A 13208-nucleotide genomic window follows, 5' to 3' on the forward strand; every position below is an offset into this window, starting at 1 on the left:
GAACAGTACAGCACAGTACAGGGCCTTCAGCCCTCAATGTTGTGCTGACCTTTTATCCTGCTTTAAGGTCAAATTAACCTACGTATCCTTCATTTTGTTATCATCTATGTGCCTATCCAAGAGTCGCTTAAATGTCCCTATTGTATCTGACTCTAATACCACTGCTGGCAGTGCATTCCATGTACCCACCACTCTCTGAGTAAAGAACCAACCTCTGACATCTCCCCTAAAACTTACTCCAATCACCTTAAAATTATGCCCTCTTTTAAGAGTCAAATTCTACCCTGGGGAAAAGTCGCTGACTATTCACTCTATCTATGCCTCTCATTATCTGGTGCACCAAGTCGCCTCTCACCCTTCTTCGCTCCAAAGAGAAAAGCCTTAGCTCCCTTAACTTTTCTTCGTAAGACATGCCCTCCAGTCCAGGTAGCATCCTGGTAAATCTCCACTGCACTCTCTCTAAAGCTTCCACATCCTTTCCATAATGAGGCGACCAAATCTGAACACAATATGCCAAGTGTGGTCTAACCAGGGCTTTATACAGCTGCAGTATATCCTTGTGTGTCTTAAACTCAATCCTCCTGCCAATGAAAGCCAACACACCATATGACTTCTTGACAATCCTATCAACTTGGGTGGCAGCTTTGAGGGATCTATGGACATGGAACCTAAAGGTCTCTGTTCCTCCACACTGCCAAGAATACTGCCTTTAACATTGTATTCTGCATTCAAATTCAACGTTCCAAAATGAATCACTTTACACTTTTCCAGATTGAATTCCATCTGCCACTTATCAGCCCAGTTCTGAATTCTGTCAATGTCCTTTTTCAAGCTACAATAGCTCTCCACACTATCCACAACTCTACCAACCTTCATGTCATCAGCAATCTTACTAACCCACCGTTCCACTTCCTCATCCAAATTATTGATAAAAATCACAAAGAGCAGAGGTCACAGAACAGTCAAATATCCCTGTATCCCATGTTTCCGTACTTTTTGAATGAGCCTGTCATGGAAAACCTTATCAAACGCCTTGCTAAAATCCATGTACACCACATCCACTGCTCTACCTTCATCAATGTATTTTGTCACATTCTCAAAGAATTCAATAAGGCTTCTGAGGCATGACCTGCCCCTCACAAAGCTGTGCTGACTATTTCTAATCAAACTTGGTTTTCCAAGTAATCATAAATGTGGGCTCTCATAATCCTCTTCAATAATTTGCCCACCACAGACATCAGACTAACTGGCCTGTACTTCCCAGGGTTATCCCTCCCTATTCCCTGTCTTGAACAAGGGAATAACATTTGCCACCCTCCAATCATCTGGCACTATTCCAGTGAACAGTGAAGATGCAAAGATCATTGCCATAGGTGCAGTAATCTCTTCCCTTGCTTCCTGTTGCAATCTTGGGTATATCCTGTCTGGCCTGGGGGACTTATTTATCCCCTGCATTTCACGTTTTTAAGCACATCCTCCTTCTTAACATCAACCTGTTCTAGCATATCAGTCTGGTTCACATTGTCCTAACAAACATCAAGGTCCCTCTCAGTAGTGAATTCTGAAGCAAAATATTCATTAAAGACCTCCCCACCTCCTCCAACTCAGGCACAAGTTCCCTCCACTATCCTTGATCAGCCATACCCTCACTCTGTCCATCCTCTCGTTCCTCACATAAAGTGTAGAATGCCTTAGAGTTTACCTTAATCCTACCCACTAAAGCTTTTTCATGCCCCCTTCTAGCTCTCCCAAGTCCATTCTTCAGTTCCTTCCTGGCTACCCTGTAACTCTCTAAAGCCCTGTCACATTCTTTGTCTCCTCCACCTTAGGTCAGCTTCCTTCTTCGTCTTGATTAGATGTTGTGCATCCCTTATCCCCCATGGTTCCTTCACCCTCCCATCCCTTCCTTGCCTCAGGGGGACAAACCTATCCAGCTTTTTCAGCAAGTGCTCCCTAAACAACCTCCACATTTCTGTAGTGCATTTCCCTGAGAATATCTGTTCCCAATTTAGGCGTCTCAGTTCCTGCCTAATAGCATTGTAATTCCCCCTCCCCCAATTAAATACTTTACCATACCATCTGCTCCTATCCCTCTGCATGACCATAGTAAAGGTCAGGGAGTTGTGATCACTATCACCAAAATGCTCTCCCACCGAGAGATCTGACACCTGGCCTGGTTCATTGCCAAACATTAAATCCAATATGGCCTCCCCTCTTATCAACCTATTGAGTCAGGAATCCTTCCTGGACACGCCTGACAAAAACTGCTTCATCCAAACTACTCGAACTAAGGAGGTTCCAATCAATATTAGGGAAGTTAAAGTCACGCATGACAACAACCCTGTTGCTTCTTCACCTTTCCAAAATCTGTCTCCCAATCTGCTCCTCAGTGTCTCTATTGCTATTTAAGGTTTATTTTTAGAAAAATCACAATAAAGTGACTGCTCCTTTCCTGTTTCTGACTTCCACTCATACTGACCCTGTACACAAACCCTCCTGGACAACCTCCCTTTCTGCAGCTGTGATATTATCCCTGATTAGCAATGCCCCACCCCTACCTCAGTCAGTTACTGGGGACCATTATTAGTAGATGAGTTAATGAACATGTATAGGTTTCTTTCGATGCATATTTAATTGAAGAAAGAATAATATTGGAATGGAACTGTAAAACTGAGTGATTTATGCTTACCTAGTACAGCCACATTAGCAACAAGCAGATTCTGAGGTGTTTTGATGCACAAAGCATTAATGTAAGCTTGAGGTGCCAATCTAACTATGAGTTTACTGACATTCTCTGTTGCAATTTCAGTTTTAAAATGACTTTCCAACATAGGCAGAAAGCTCTACACACACTGTTATGTCATTAGGCTCAGTGTGACACACAGCAATATGCAGAAGCCTTGATACTGGGAACTGCCCATCACACCATATAGAATAATGCTCTTCTGTAATGGTGCCCCTAATGAGTGTTGACTTGCAGTACAGAACTGAAATTGAGGGTGTTTTTCTCTTCAGAATTTAATACAATAATCCATCAGTCATGTTGATTTTCAATGTGCATGATTATAATGCTGATGGAAACCTTGACAGTTTGGTTATATTTTACTTTACACAGTTGCATAAAGCAGGCAAAGAGTGAAGTAGTGGAAAGATAAAAGTATTAATAATGAAGGTGATGAATCTACACTTCCTTCAGAACTGTAGCCCAGTGGATTGCTGTCCTGCCTCAGAATCAGTCAGTCAGCTGCAATGATTTCAGCACAAATTCTAGGGTCACACTCTCAGGGTGTGCTGCACTTTCAAAGATGCAGTCTTCCAGATCTGCTAAATAGCACCCTTCTGAAGTTAGTCAGTTCTGAATAGGTTATTCCAGACTCAAAACATTATCTCTGTTTCTCTCTCCAAAATGCTGCCAGACCTGCTGAGTTTCTCTAACATTCTCTGTGATTATAGCATCTTTCTGTGACCATATCACACAATGATTCCTGTCACTGACATTTGCCTGTGAGAAGATGAACAACTTGTTGTTTCTTGAGCTGGGTGTAATTAGGAGGTAAACAGACAGCTCTATAAATGTCTGGTTGTTGGAACCTTGTCAGCTAATTCAATGTGACTTTGAAAGTAATAAACAAAAAAACTGCTTGTGAAGAATCTTCCATGTTAGAATACTTCTCCCTTTCTTTCAGGTATATTTCAAAGTCTTTCAGATCTTTAGGTGTTAAAAAAAATTCAAGTCCTACATTCTTCATTTAAGCTTAAAGTAATTAATTAGACCATAACAGATAGGAGCAGAAAGTAGGCCATTCAGCCCATCGAGTCTGGATGAAGGGACTGGGGGCATTCTAGCGAAGTTTGCTGATGATACGAAGTTAGGTGGACAGGCAGGTAGTGCTGAGGAAGTGGGGAGGCTGCAGAAGGATCTAGACAGTTTGGGAGAGTGGTCCAGGAAATGGCTGATGGAATTCAACGTGAGCAAATGCGAGGTCTTGCACTTTGGCAAAAAGAATAAAACCATAGACTCCTTTCTAAACAGTGAGAAAATTCGTAAAGCCAAAGTACAAAGGGATCTGGGAGTGCTAGTTGAGGATTCTCTAAAGGTAAACATGCAAGTTGAGTCCGTGATTAAGAAAGCAAATGCAATGTTGTCTCTTATCTCAAGAGGGTTGGAATATAAAAGCACCGTTGTGCTACTGAGACTTTATAAAGCTCTGGTTAGGCCCCATCTGGAGTACTGTGTCCAGTTTTGGTCCCCACACCTCAGGAAGGACATACTGGCACTGGAGCGTGTCCAGCGGAGATTCACACGGATGATCCCTGGAATGGTCGGTCTAACATACGAGGAATGGCTGAGGATCCTGGGATTGTATTCATTGGAGTTTAGAAGATTAAAGGGAGAATTAATAGAAACTTACAAGATAATACATGGCTTGGATAGGGTGGACGCTAGGAAATTTTTTCTGTTAGGCGAGGAGACTAGGACCCATGGACACAGCCTTAAAATTAGAGGGGGTCAATTCAGAACAGAAATGCGGAGACATTTCTTCAGCCAGAGAGTGGTGGACCTGTGGAATTCATTGCCACAGAGTGCAGTAGAGGCCGGGACGTGAAATGTCTTCAAGGCAGAGATTGATAGATTCTTGATGTCTCGAGGAATTAAGGACTACGGGGAGAATGCGGGTAAGTGGAGTTGAAATGCCCATCAGCCATGATCGAATGGCGGAGTGGACTCAATGGGCCGAATGGCCTTACTTCCACTCCTATGTCTTATGGAGTCTGCTCTGCCATTCAATCATGGCTGATATGTTTCTCAATCCCATTCTCTCACTTTCTCCCCATAATCTTTGATCCTTTTTACAATCAAGAACCTACCTATCACTGTCTAAAATATACTCAAGGACCAGCCTCCACAGCCTTCTGTGGCATTGAATTCCATAGATTCACAACTCCCTGGCAGAAGAAATTTGTCCTTATCTCCTTTCTAAAAGATCCTCCCTTTACTCTAAGGCTGTGCACTCAAGTCTTAGTCTTCCAACCAATGGAAACATCTTCCCTCATCCACTCTGTTCAGGCCATTCGGTATTCTGTAAGTTTCAATTAGATCCTCCGACAAACTTCTAAATTCCATCAAGTATAGACCCAGTGTCCTCAAATGTTCCGCATGTGTTACGTTGTTCATTCCTGGGACCATTCTCGTGAATCTCCTCTGAACACGCTCCAGGGGCCAGTACATCCATCCTGAGAAATGAGGTCCAAAACTGCGTGCAATACTTCAAATGTATCCTGACCAGAGCCTTAAAGAGCCTCAGAGGTACATAACTGCTTTCATATTCAAGTCTTCTCAAAAATAAATGTCAACATTGCATTTGCCTTTATAACTCAACCTGCAAGTTTACCTTGAGGGAATCCTGGACTAGAACTCCCATTTTTTTTTGCATTTGATACTTCTGATTTTTTTTCTCTATTTAAAAATAGTCCATGTCTCTATTCTTCCAACCTCACACTTTCCCACGTTGTACTCCATCTGCCACTTCTTTGCCCACTCTCCTAACCTGTCGAAATCCTTCTGTAGTCTCCCCGCCACCTTGTCCTACCTGTCCCTCTATCTATCTTTGTATCATCTGCAAACTTAGTCAGAATGCCCTCAGTTCCTTCGTCTTGATCATTAATGTACAAAGTTATAGTTCCAACACAGAGCTCTGCTAGCACCACTTGTAACCGGCTGCCATCCTGAAAAAGACCCTTTTTGTCCCCACTCTCTGCTTTCTACCAGACAGCCAATCTTCTATCCATGCTAGCACCTTGCCCCTAACACGATGGGCCCTTATCTTACTTAGCAGCCTCCTGTGTGGCCCAGTGTCGAAGGTCTTCCTGAAATCCAGATAGATAACATTCATTGGCTATACTTGGTCTAAACTGCTCATTACTTCCTCAAACAGTTCTGGTAGTTTTGTCAGGCATGACCTCCCTTGATGAAACCAGACTGACTTTGCCCTACTTTACCAGACACTTCCAAGTATTTAGAAATCTCAGCCCTCACAATGGACTCCAAAATGAAGGGCTTATGCCTGAAACATCGATTTTCCTGCTCCTTGGATGCTGCCTGACCTGCTGTGCATTTCCAGCACCACACGCTCAACTCCAAGATCTAACCTTAGCTGAGGTTAGGCTAATCGACCTGTAATTTTCAACTGGGAAAATTCACTTGGGAATTGTCTATATTGGCACTATTAAGTCTTACTTTCTTCTTTTTAATGTCTGAAAGAAATATTAGAAATTAAGTTAGGTTAAAATGGGCTCAGGTGATGAGTTCCAGCTGGCCAGGCTATTATTACCAAGGGAACTCAGTTCAATGAGCTCCACAAAGAGACCAGTTAGTGATTTCCCATGGGCCTTGTGAAGGTTACCTCATTTCCAAAGATCAGTGTTGGATGCTTATCTCTATTAAATACTCTGCCCCTTTGTCTTGAATTCAACAACCAGCAGGAATAATTACATATGAACATAACAATTAAAAGCAAGAGTAGGCTGACTCCATATTTCCACAATTTCTGCTCTAATTTCTCTCAATCTGCTCTATCTGTTTCACTATTTATTTTGAAAACTTGAATGGAATCCATGCCCTCAGCTTCTAAATTCCAGGGAATTCATCTCACCTTGTAGTTTAACCTGTAGAGCATAGGTATAACTTCAGTAAACCTACACTGTATTGACTTCAAGATGAATGTATCTCACCCCAAGAGTAATGCACCATCTAAATCCCTACAAATATACATTTTTTGACATTCTCGCGATTGAGCAAGTCCAGCGAAGGTTCACCAGACTGATTCCTGGGATGGCAGGACTGACATATGAGAAATTTGCTGGAATTTAAACAAATGACGGGGCAATCTCATAGAAACATATAATATCCTGATGGGATTGGACAGGCTAGATGTGAGGACAATATTCCTGATGTTGGGCAAATCCTGAACTAAGGAAGTTTCCCCCAAAAAAAACTGTTAGGGCAGTTTATTAGATATATTCAAGGGGGAGCTGGACATGATCCTTGTGGCTAAAGGGACCAAGTGGGAACAAGATACTGAGATTGCATGATCAACCATGATCGGATTGAAGGGTGGAGCAGGCTCGAAGGGCCGAATGGCCTTCTCCTGTTTCTATTTTCTATGTTTCCATATTAAATTCCTACATCCATGTCCAGACTACTGTTTTACTCATCACACTCTTTTATTCACAGCTAATGTTATAGTTGACAAACCAGCACATGATATGTTGAGAGGGCTAATTAGAGTAAGTAAGGAGAAACAGTTCTCACCTGTAAAAGAAATGAGAATGACAGGACACAGATCTAAAGTGATTTGCCAAAGGAGCATCCAAACATATAAACAAGGAACAAGGATAGGCCACTTAGTCTGCTAAGCCTGATCTGCCATTCAGTATGATCATGGCTGATCTGATTTTACCCTTGACTCTATATTCCTGCATATTCCTGATAATCTTTCATCTCCTCGGTAAAAATCGATGTAGCACTGTCTGACAAATACTTAAAGATTCTGCATCCACAAGTTTTTGACGCAGCGAATTCTAAAGACTCCCAACCCTCTGAGGAAAATGAGCAAAAAAGGTGTGAGAACGAAAGTTTTTCACTCAGCAAGTAGTTCGGATGTGGAATACGCTGCCTGGAAATGGGGTGGAGGCAGGTTCAACTGTGACAATCAAAGGGATATGGGGCAATTATTTGCATGGAAAAAATGGGCAAGGGTATGATGAAAAAGCAGGGGATTGGCACTAGGTAATGATGCTCATTTGAAAAGCCCATGGGCCAAGATGCAATGGGCCAAATGGCCTCCTACGGGCATTGTAACAATTCTGTGATTGTGGGTTTTTCACTCCGTTACTTCAATGATTTTCTGTTGCGTGATCCTCAATAAACTCTAAATGGAAGCAATAATACACAGTATTTAGTTTTGTTTTATCTTTCAGATCTCCTGTCATGGCGGGTGGCTTGTTTGCTGTTGATCAGCGGTGGTTCTGGGAATTGGGTGGCTATGATTCAGGACTGGAAATCTGGGGAGGCGAACAGTATGAGATATCATTCAAGGTAAGTTAGCCCTGCAGGACATTTGTACTGCCAACTTTAACCACAGTACTGCACATTTTACATCATTAACTTTGAAAAAATGGTTTACTTATAAATCTCCTCTTTAACCCACCATTTTGTTCTTTCGTTGTTGCTCATTCACATACAAAAAAGATTGCAGCCTCTGACTGATTTTCTTCATAAGGAGCAGAAATGGGCCATTCAGCCCCTCTAATCTATTTCACCCTCCAACTGGAAAATGTATGAACTACATCTCAACTCTATTTACTTGCCTTCTGTCTAAACCCTTGATACCCTTATCCAACAATATTCTATCAATCTCACTCAAGGAAGTGTGTTCCCTAGGCAACCTTTTGAGGGAGAGCAGTGAAGACTGTAAAGATGGGGGAGGTGAATCCACAGAAGAATGTGAACATGGTATGTTGAGTTTGAAGCATTTTGCACCAAGAGGACATGTAGGTCAACAAGGAAAGGGGTTTGGGATCCTGTACACTTCAGCTATGGGGAGCAGAGTTTTAGAGTGAGTGCGTTTAACAGCAGGTGAAAGGTGGGAGCATGGGCAGGAGATCGTTGCACTGTTTAGGACTGGAGGGAATAGAAGTATCTGCATCTTTTTATTGTGCAGCTCCATCAGCGCTACACTCGGCAGTTATGACTGACATAACCTTTGTTGGTCACAATCAGTCTGTGGTCCACATAATTATAATGGGCAAGTACATAAAAGATTCAATATCACTGCATTAGATTTCTATATTCAAACCTTGTGTCTAAAAACATCATTCAAATACATAACCAGCAGAAGCAAATTTGTTGTATTCACTGCTCACAATGTAGTCACCTCTCCATTGAGGAGATGAAACACAGATTATGTGACCACTTTGTAGAACAATACATTCTATCCACAAAGAAGACGCTGAGCTTCCAGTTGCCTGTCACTTTGATCCCTGCCAGCAAAGGCCAGCACAAGCTGGAAGAACATCACCTCATTTTCTGCTTGGGAACCCTGCGGTCCTCCAGACTCAATATTGAGTTCAATAATTTTAGGGTCTGAGCACCTTTTCCCATGTCCTTACCCCAACCCCCACATGCCAGGCCTTATCATCATCACATGGGTTGCCACCACAACTAATCAATCGTCAGCCGCCAATGGTCCCCATTCCTTCTCCCAGGTTCATCTTCACCCATTCCTTTGTCTGCCCAACTGTTATTTCTATCTCTGGGCTCGATCTCCACCTATTGTTTGATCCACCTCATCCCCATTCCTTCTTCAGCATACATTTCAACCTTCCTGGTGAAGAAGGGTCACTGGACCCGAAACTTTAACTCTGTTTTGTCTCTACACTTGCAGCTAGAATTTAGTCCAGCTATTTTCGTTTGTGTTTCAGGCAAGTCATGTTGACTTTGTCTCTCAATTTATTCTTAGTCAACAGCCAAGCAGGTAGCACATTTTCCATCTTCATAAAACCACTTTGGGAGAAACTGCTCCAGAAGTTGGGGTTTCCATTAACAGATGATAAGGTGCTGGGAATAGGCTTAAGTGACCCCAGAAAAACTACAGAGAATGCTGGGAGGGGAAGCAGGCAGGGTAGAAGGCCTTCTTCAGGGTTCTGACAGTGTCCACATTTAAAATTAATGAATGAAAAATAAAGCATCTCTCCAGTCTTTACACATCACATTCTCTTACCTTCACCCCTCCCCCCGTCAATGCTGTCACACTCCATATACCCTATCATGCCTTCCCACACATCCATATCTCATCATGCACTCTATTCTATCCTTTATATCATCTTCCAACCTGCACAACCCCTTATACACTCAATGGCAACCTATGCTATTCCATCCACTCCTCCATATTGCTCCAACCTGTTAAGCCCAACTTTGCTCTCCTCTGCACACCTTTCAGTTCTGATGAATGGCTTTTGCCTGAAACGTCAATTTTCCTGTTCCTCAGATGCTGCCTGAACTGCTGTGCTTTTCCAGCACCACTCTAGTCTAGACCCTCATACCTCTATTGTCCATGTCTAATTGGTGCCAATTCATGCCCCCATACAGCCAGCCTCCTCTTCCTTCTAATGTTTATGTCCAGATATAATTATCCCTGATGGTTGGTGATTTTAAGACGAGGAGACAAAGTATAAAAACTAGACACTGACGTTTCAGGAGTGAACATTGCCCACCCACCTACCATGACTTTTGCCCTCATATCCATTATGTCAACTCACTCAGTATCCACCATGGGCAGACCACCGCAGCCATGCTGAGATTAAAGAATATAAAGTTCAAAGTGTCTGTTGCAGACAATACATTGATTTAAAAAGTCCTCATTCATTAAAATATTAACTACATTTAATTTGTTTCAATTAGTTTTAAAAATTCATTTGTGAGGTGTTGGTGTCACTGGCTGGGCCAGCATTTATTGCCAGTCCCTAGTTGCCCATGAGAAGGTGGCAGTTAGCTGCCCTCTTGAACTGCTGCAGCTTACTTGTGGGTTGACCCACAATGCCATTAGGGACGGAACTCCAGGAGTTTGACCCAGGGACAGTGAAGGAACAGGGATATATTTCCAAGTCAGGATAGTAAATAGCTTGGAGGGGAACTTGAAGGTGATGGGGTACCCTTATATCTGCTTTCCTTATTCTTCTAGACAGAAGTGGTTGTGGGTTTGGAAGGTGCTGTCTGAGGATTTTTGGTGAATGTCTCTTATAATCTCTTATAAATATTATACATATTGTCATATATTATACATATTGTCATAATCACTTGTAATTTCTTTTAAAATTGTACAATCCTTTACAGTAACAAATATTGGAAATCCTAGTTCCTGCTCAAGGACTCTTTAACCACCTAGAACTCTCAATCATGCTATGAAATAGTAGGTCACCAACTGTGATGATGAAAAGCCGTGAATTTACTTATGCAGTACAAACAGATACAAGCATATGAACATACAAGATAAGATCAGAAATAGACCATTAGTACACTTGAGGCTTCCCCTTCCCCACCCTTCCTCATCCCCTCCCTGTGTGTATTACACAGAACTAAATCCAATTACTTCTGCTGGGTTCTAAAAGAGAGCTCTGTACCACTGTAACATCACTTCCTCATCCTTCATTATTTTGCCATAATGCAAAAAAACGACATTCATATTTTACAGGTTTATGTACTTTCTAAGCACATTCGTGCCCTCTTTTAATAATCCTAAATGACACTCTACCTCTACTAGAGGTGTCCAATGGATCAATTTACATCTCCAAAAGTGTAGACTGGCTGTCCAAATGAGTCAGCAAACTTTAGATCTGCTCTGACCAGACCTAACTTGAACACGCTATGTTTCACACAACTGAGGAACCAAAATCAGATATAGTCCATAATATCTGCCTCCACAACACATTCATGTGACAACATAAATGGCAACATTCCTGCGTCACACAGAAAGTAACCTGCCATGTTCAGTGGCTGAACTTTTTTATTCTTTAGTCTTTCATGGGGCATGGGCATCCCTGGAAAGGCCAGCACATGTTGCTTATCCCTAATTGCCCTTGAATTGAGTGGCTTGCTGAACTGCCTCAGAGCAGAGGTAACAGATCTTGGAGTCACATGTAGGCCAGACCAGATAAGGACAGCAGATTTCCTGACAGGAAGGGCATTGGCGCACCAGATGTGTTTGATGATATTTCCTGGTGACAATTACAAAGACTCAGTTTATATTGCAGAATTATTAATTGAACATAAAATATATCATGTTCTGTAGTGAGATTTGAACCTGTATACCCAGAGTCTAAACTTTGATCTTGGGTAACTTTGTAGTTTTCTCTCTCTCTCTCTCTCTCGTTCTCTCTCTCACGCTCTCTGTTACACACACACAGATACACATACTGTCATATATATATTACACATACACCTCATGAGGTCAGATCCTAGACCATTTTAAACACGTGGATTAAATCATCCTCCAGCATCTTACATTTAAGGAAATTCAATTTGATTTTATGCAACTTTTCCTCAAAATGCAAAACCTTCTGCCTTAGTGTCTTTCTGCTGAATATATTGTATCCACTCCAAGGACAATCGCTCCTTCCAGAGGTATTTTCAATTCATTTTTGAGATAAATGTGTTGCTTCTTAGGCCAGCATTTATTGCCTATTTTCATTGCAATGAAGGAGAGACTGTCCATTATTGTGATAATGGAGGCCAGTGGAGACTAATTCAGGCTAAGATGTTCAATTCTTAGCCCCAAGGTAGATGGAGAAAAATTTCTATTTCCTTCACTCAGTCATTGATGTTGGATTGTATAGCTGTGTTATTCCAGACAGATATTTACTTCATTGTGATAAAGCAAGTTAAATCAGAGAAAAATAGAAGCATACTGAACAAATGGAGGCCATTGGGGCAACTGTTTGAAAAGCAATCCAGTTCACATCCATTACTTTTTCCCATGGCCCTGCAAATCTCACCTATATAGGTAGATATCCAATTTCCTTTGGAAAGTTTCAGTGAATGTGTTTTCACTGCCCAATCAGGCAGTGCATTCTCGATCATGACAGTACGGTCGGTGTTAAAACAGCTGCATATCACATTGGATTCCTTCAACCATCATATTAAATGCGAAGTTAATAAGGTGGATATTGTAATTTATGTAAACATGATAAGCACTTGCAATGCATTCCCAAATACAAAATATTCCTCATTTTCTACTCTTTTCCATCCTCACTCATGTCTTTTTCACTTTAACCAGTGGATAATTTAAACTTGACATCAGTGATGGGCGTTCTGTTGCACTTCCACCTCAGAATCAGCAAGTTCTGTGTTCAGATTCCACTCCAGACGTTTAAACACTAAATCCAGGTTAATACATCAGTGTAATGCTACAGAAATCCAATCATTGAAATGAGGCAATAGCCGGAAGCACATTCCATCCTCTCAGATGGATATTAAACATCCAACTGCACTATTAGTAAAAGAGTAGGGGAGTGCTCCCTGCTGTTATTTGATACTTACTCATAAGACAGTAGGATCATACGATTCAGGAGCAGAAGTGGGCCATTCAGCCCATCGAGTGTGCCTTTCAATGAAACCATGGCTGATCTAATACTTCTCTGTTCCACTTTCC

At 41.8% G+C, this 13208-nt stretch overlaps 1 protein-coding gene across 1 annotated transcript in view; it reads left to right on the forward strand.

Moving 5' to 3' along the window:
• galntl6 (polypeptide N-acetylgalactosaminyltransferase like 6) overlaps nt 1-13208 on the forward strand; it is an 832913-nt gene that overhangs the window by 645337 nt on the left and 174368 nt on the right. Inside the window, exon 7 of the mRNA XM_060833907.1 lies at nt 7981-8098. Within this exon, the coding sequence (XP_060689890.1) occupies nt 7981-8098 (118 nt within the window). The remainder of the gene's footprint in view (nt 1-7980; nt 8099-13208) is intronic.

The sequence above is a fragment of the Hemiscyllium ocellatum genome, chromosome 2 (genome assembly GCF_020745735.1).
Source record: "Hemiscyllium ocellatum isolate sHemOce1 chromosome 2, sHemOce1.pat.X.cur, whole genome shotgun sequence".
Taxonomy (NCBI): domain Eukaryota; kingdom Metazoa; phylum Chordata; class Chondrichthyes; order Orectolobiformes; family Hemiscylliidae; genus Hemiscyllium; species Hemiscyllium ocellatum.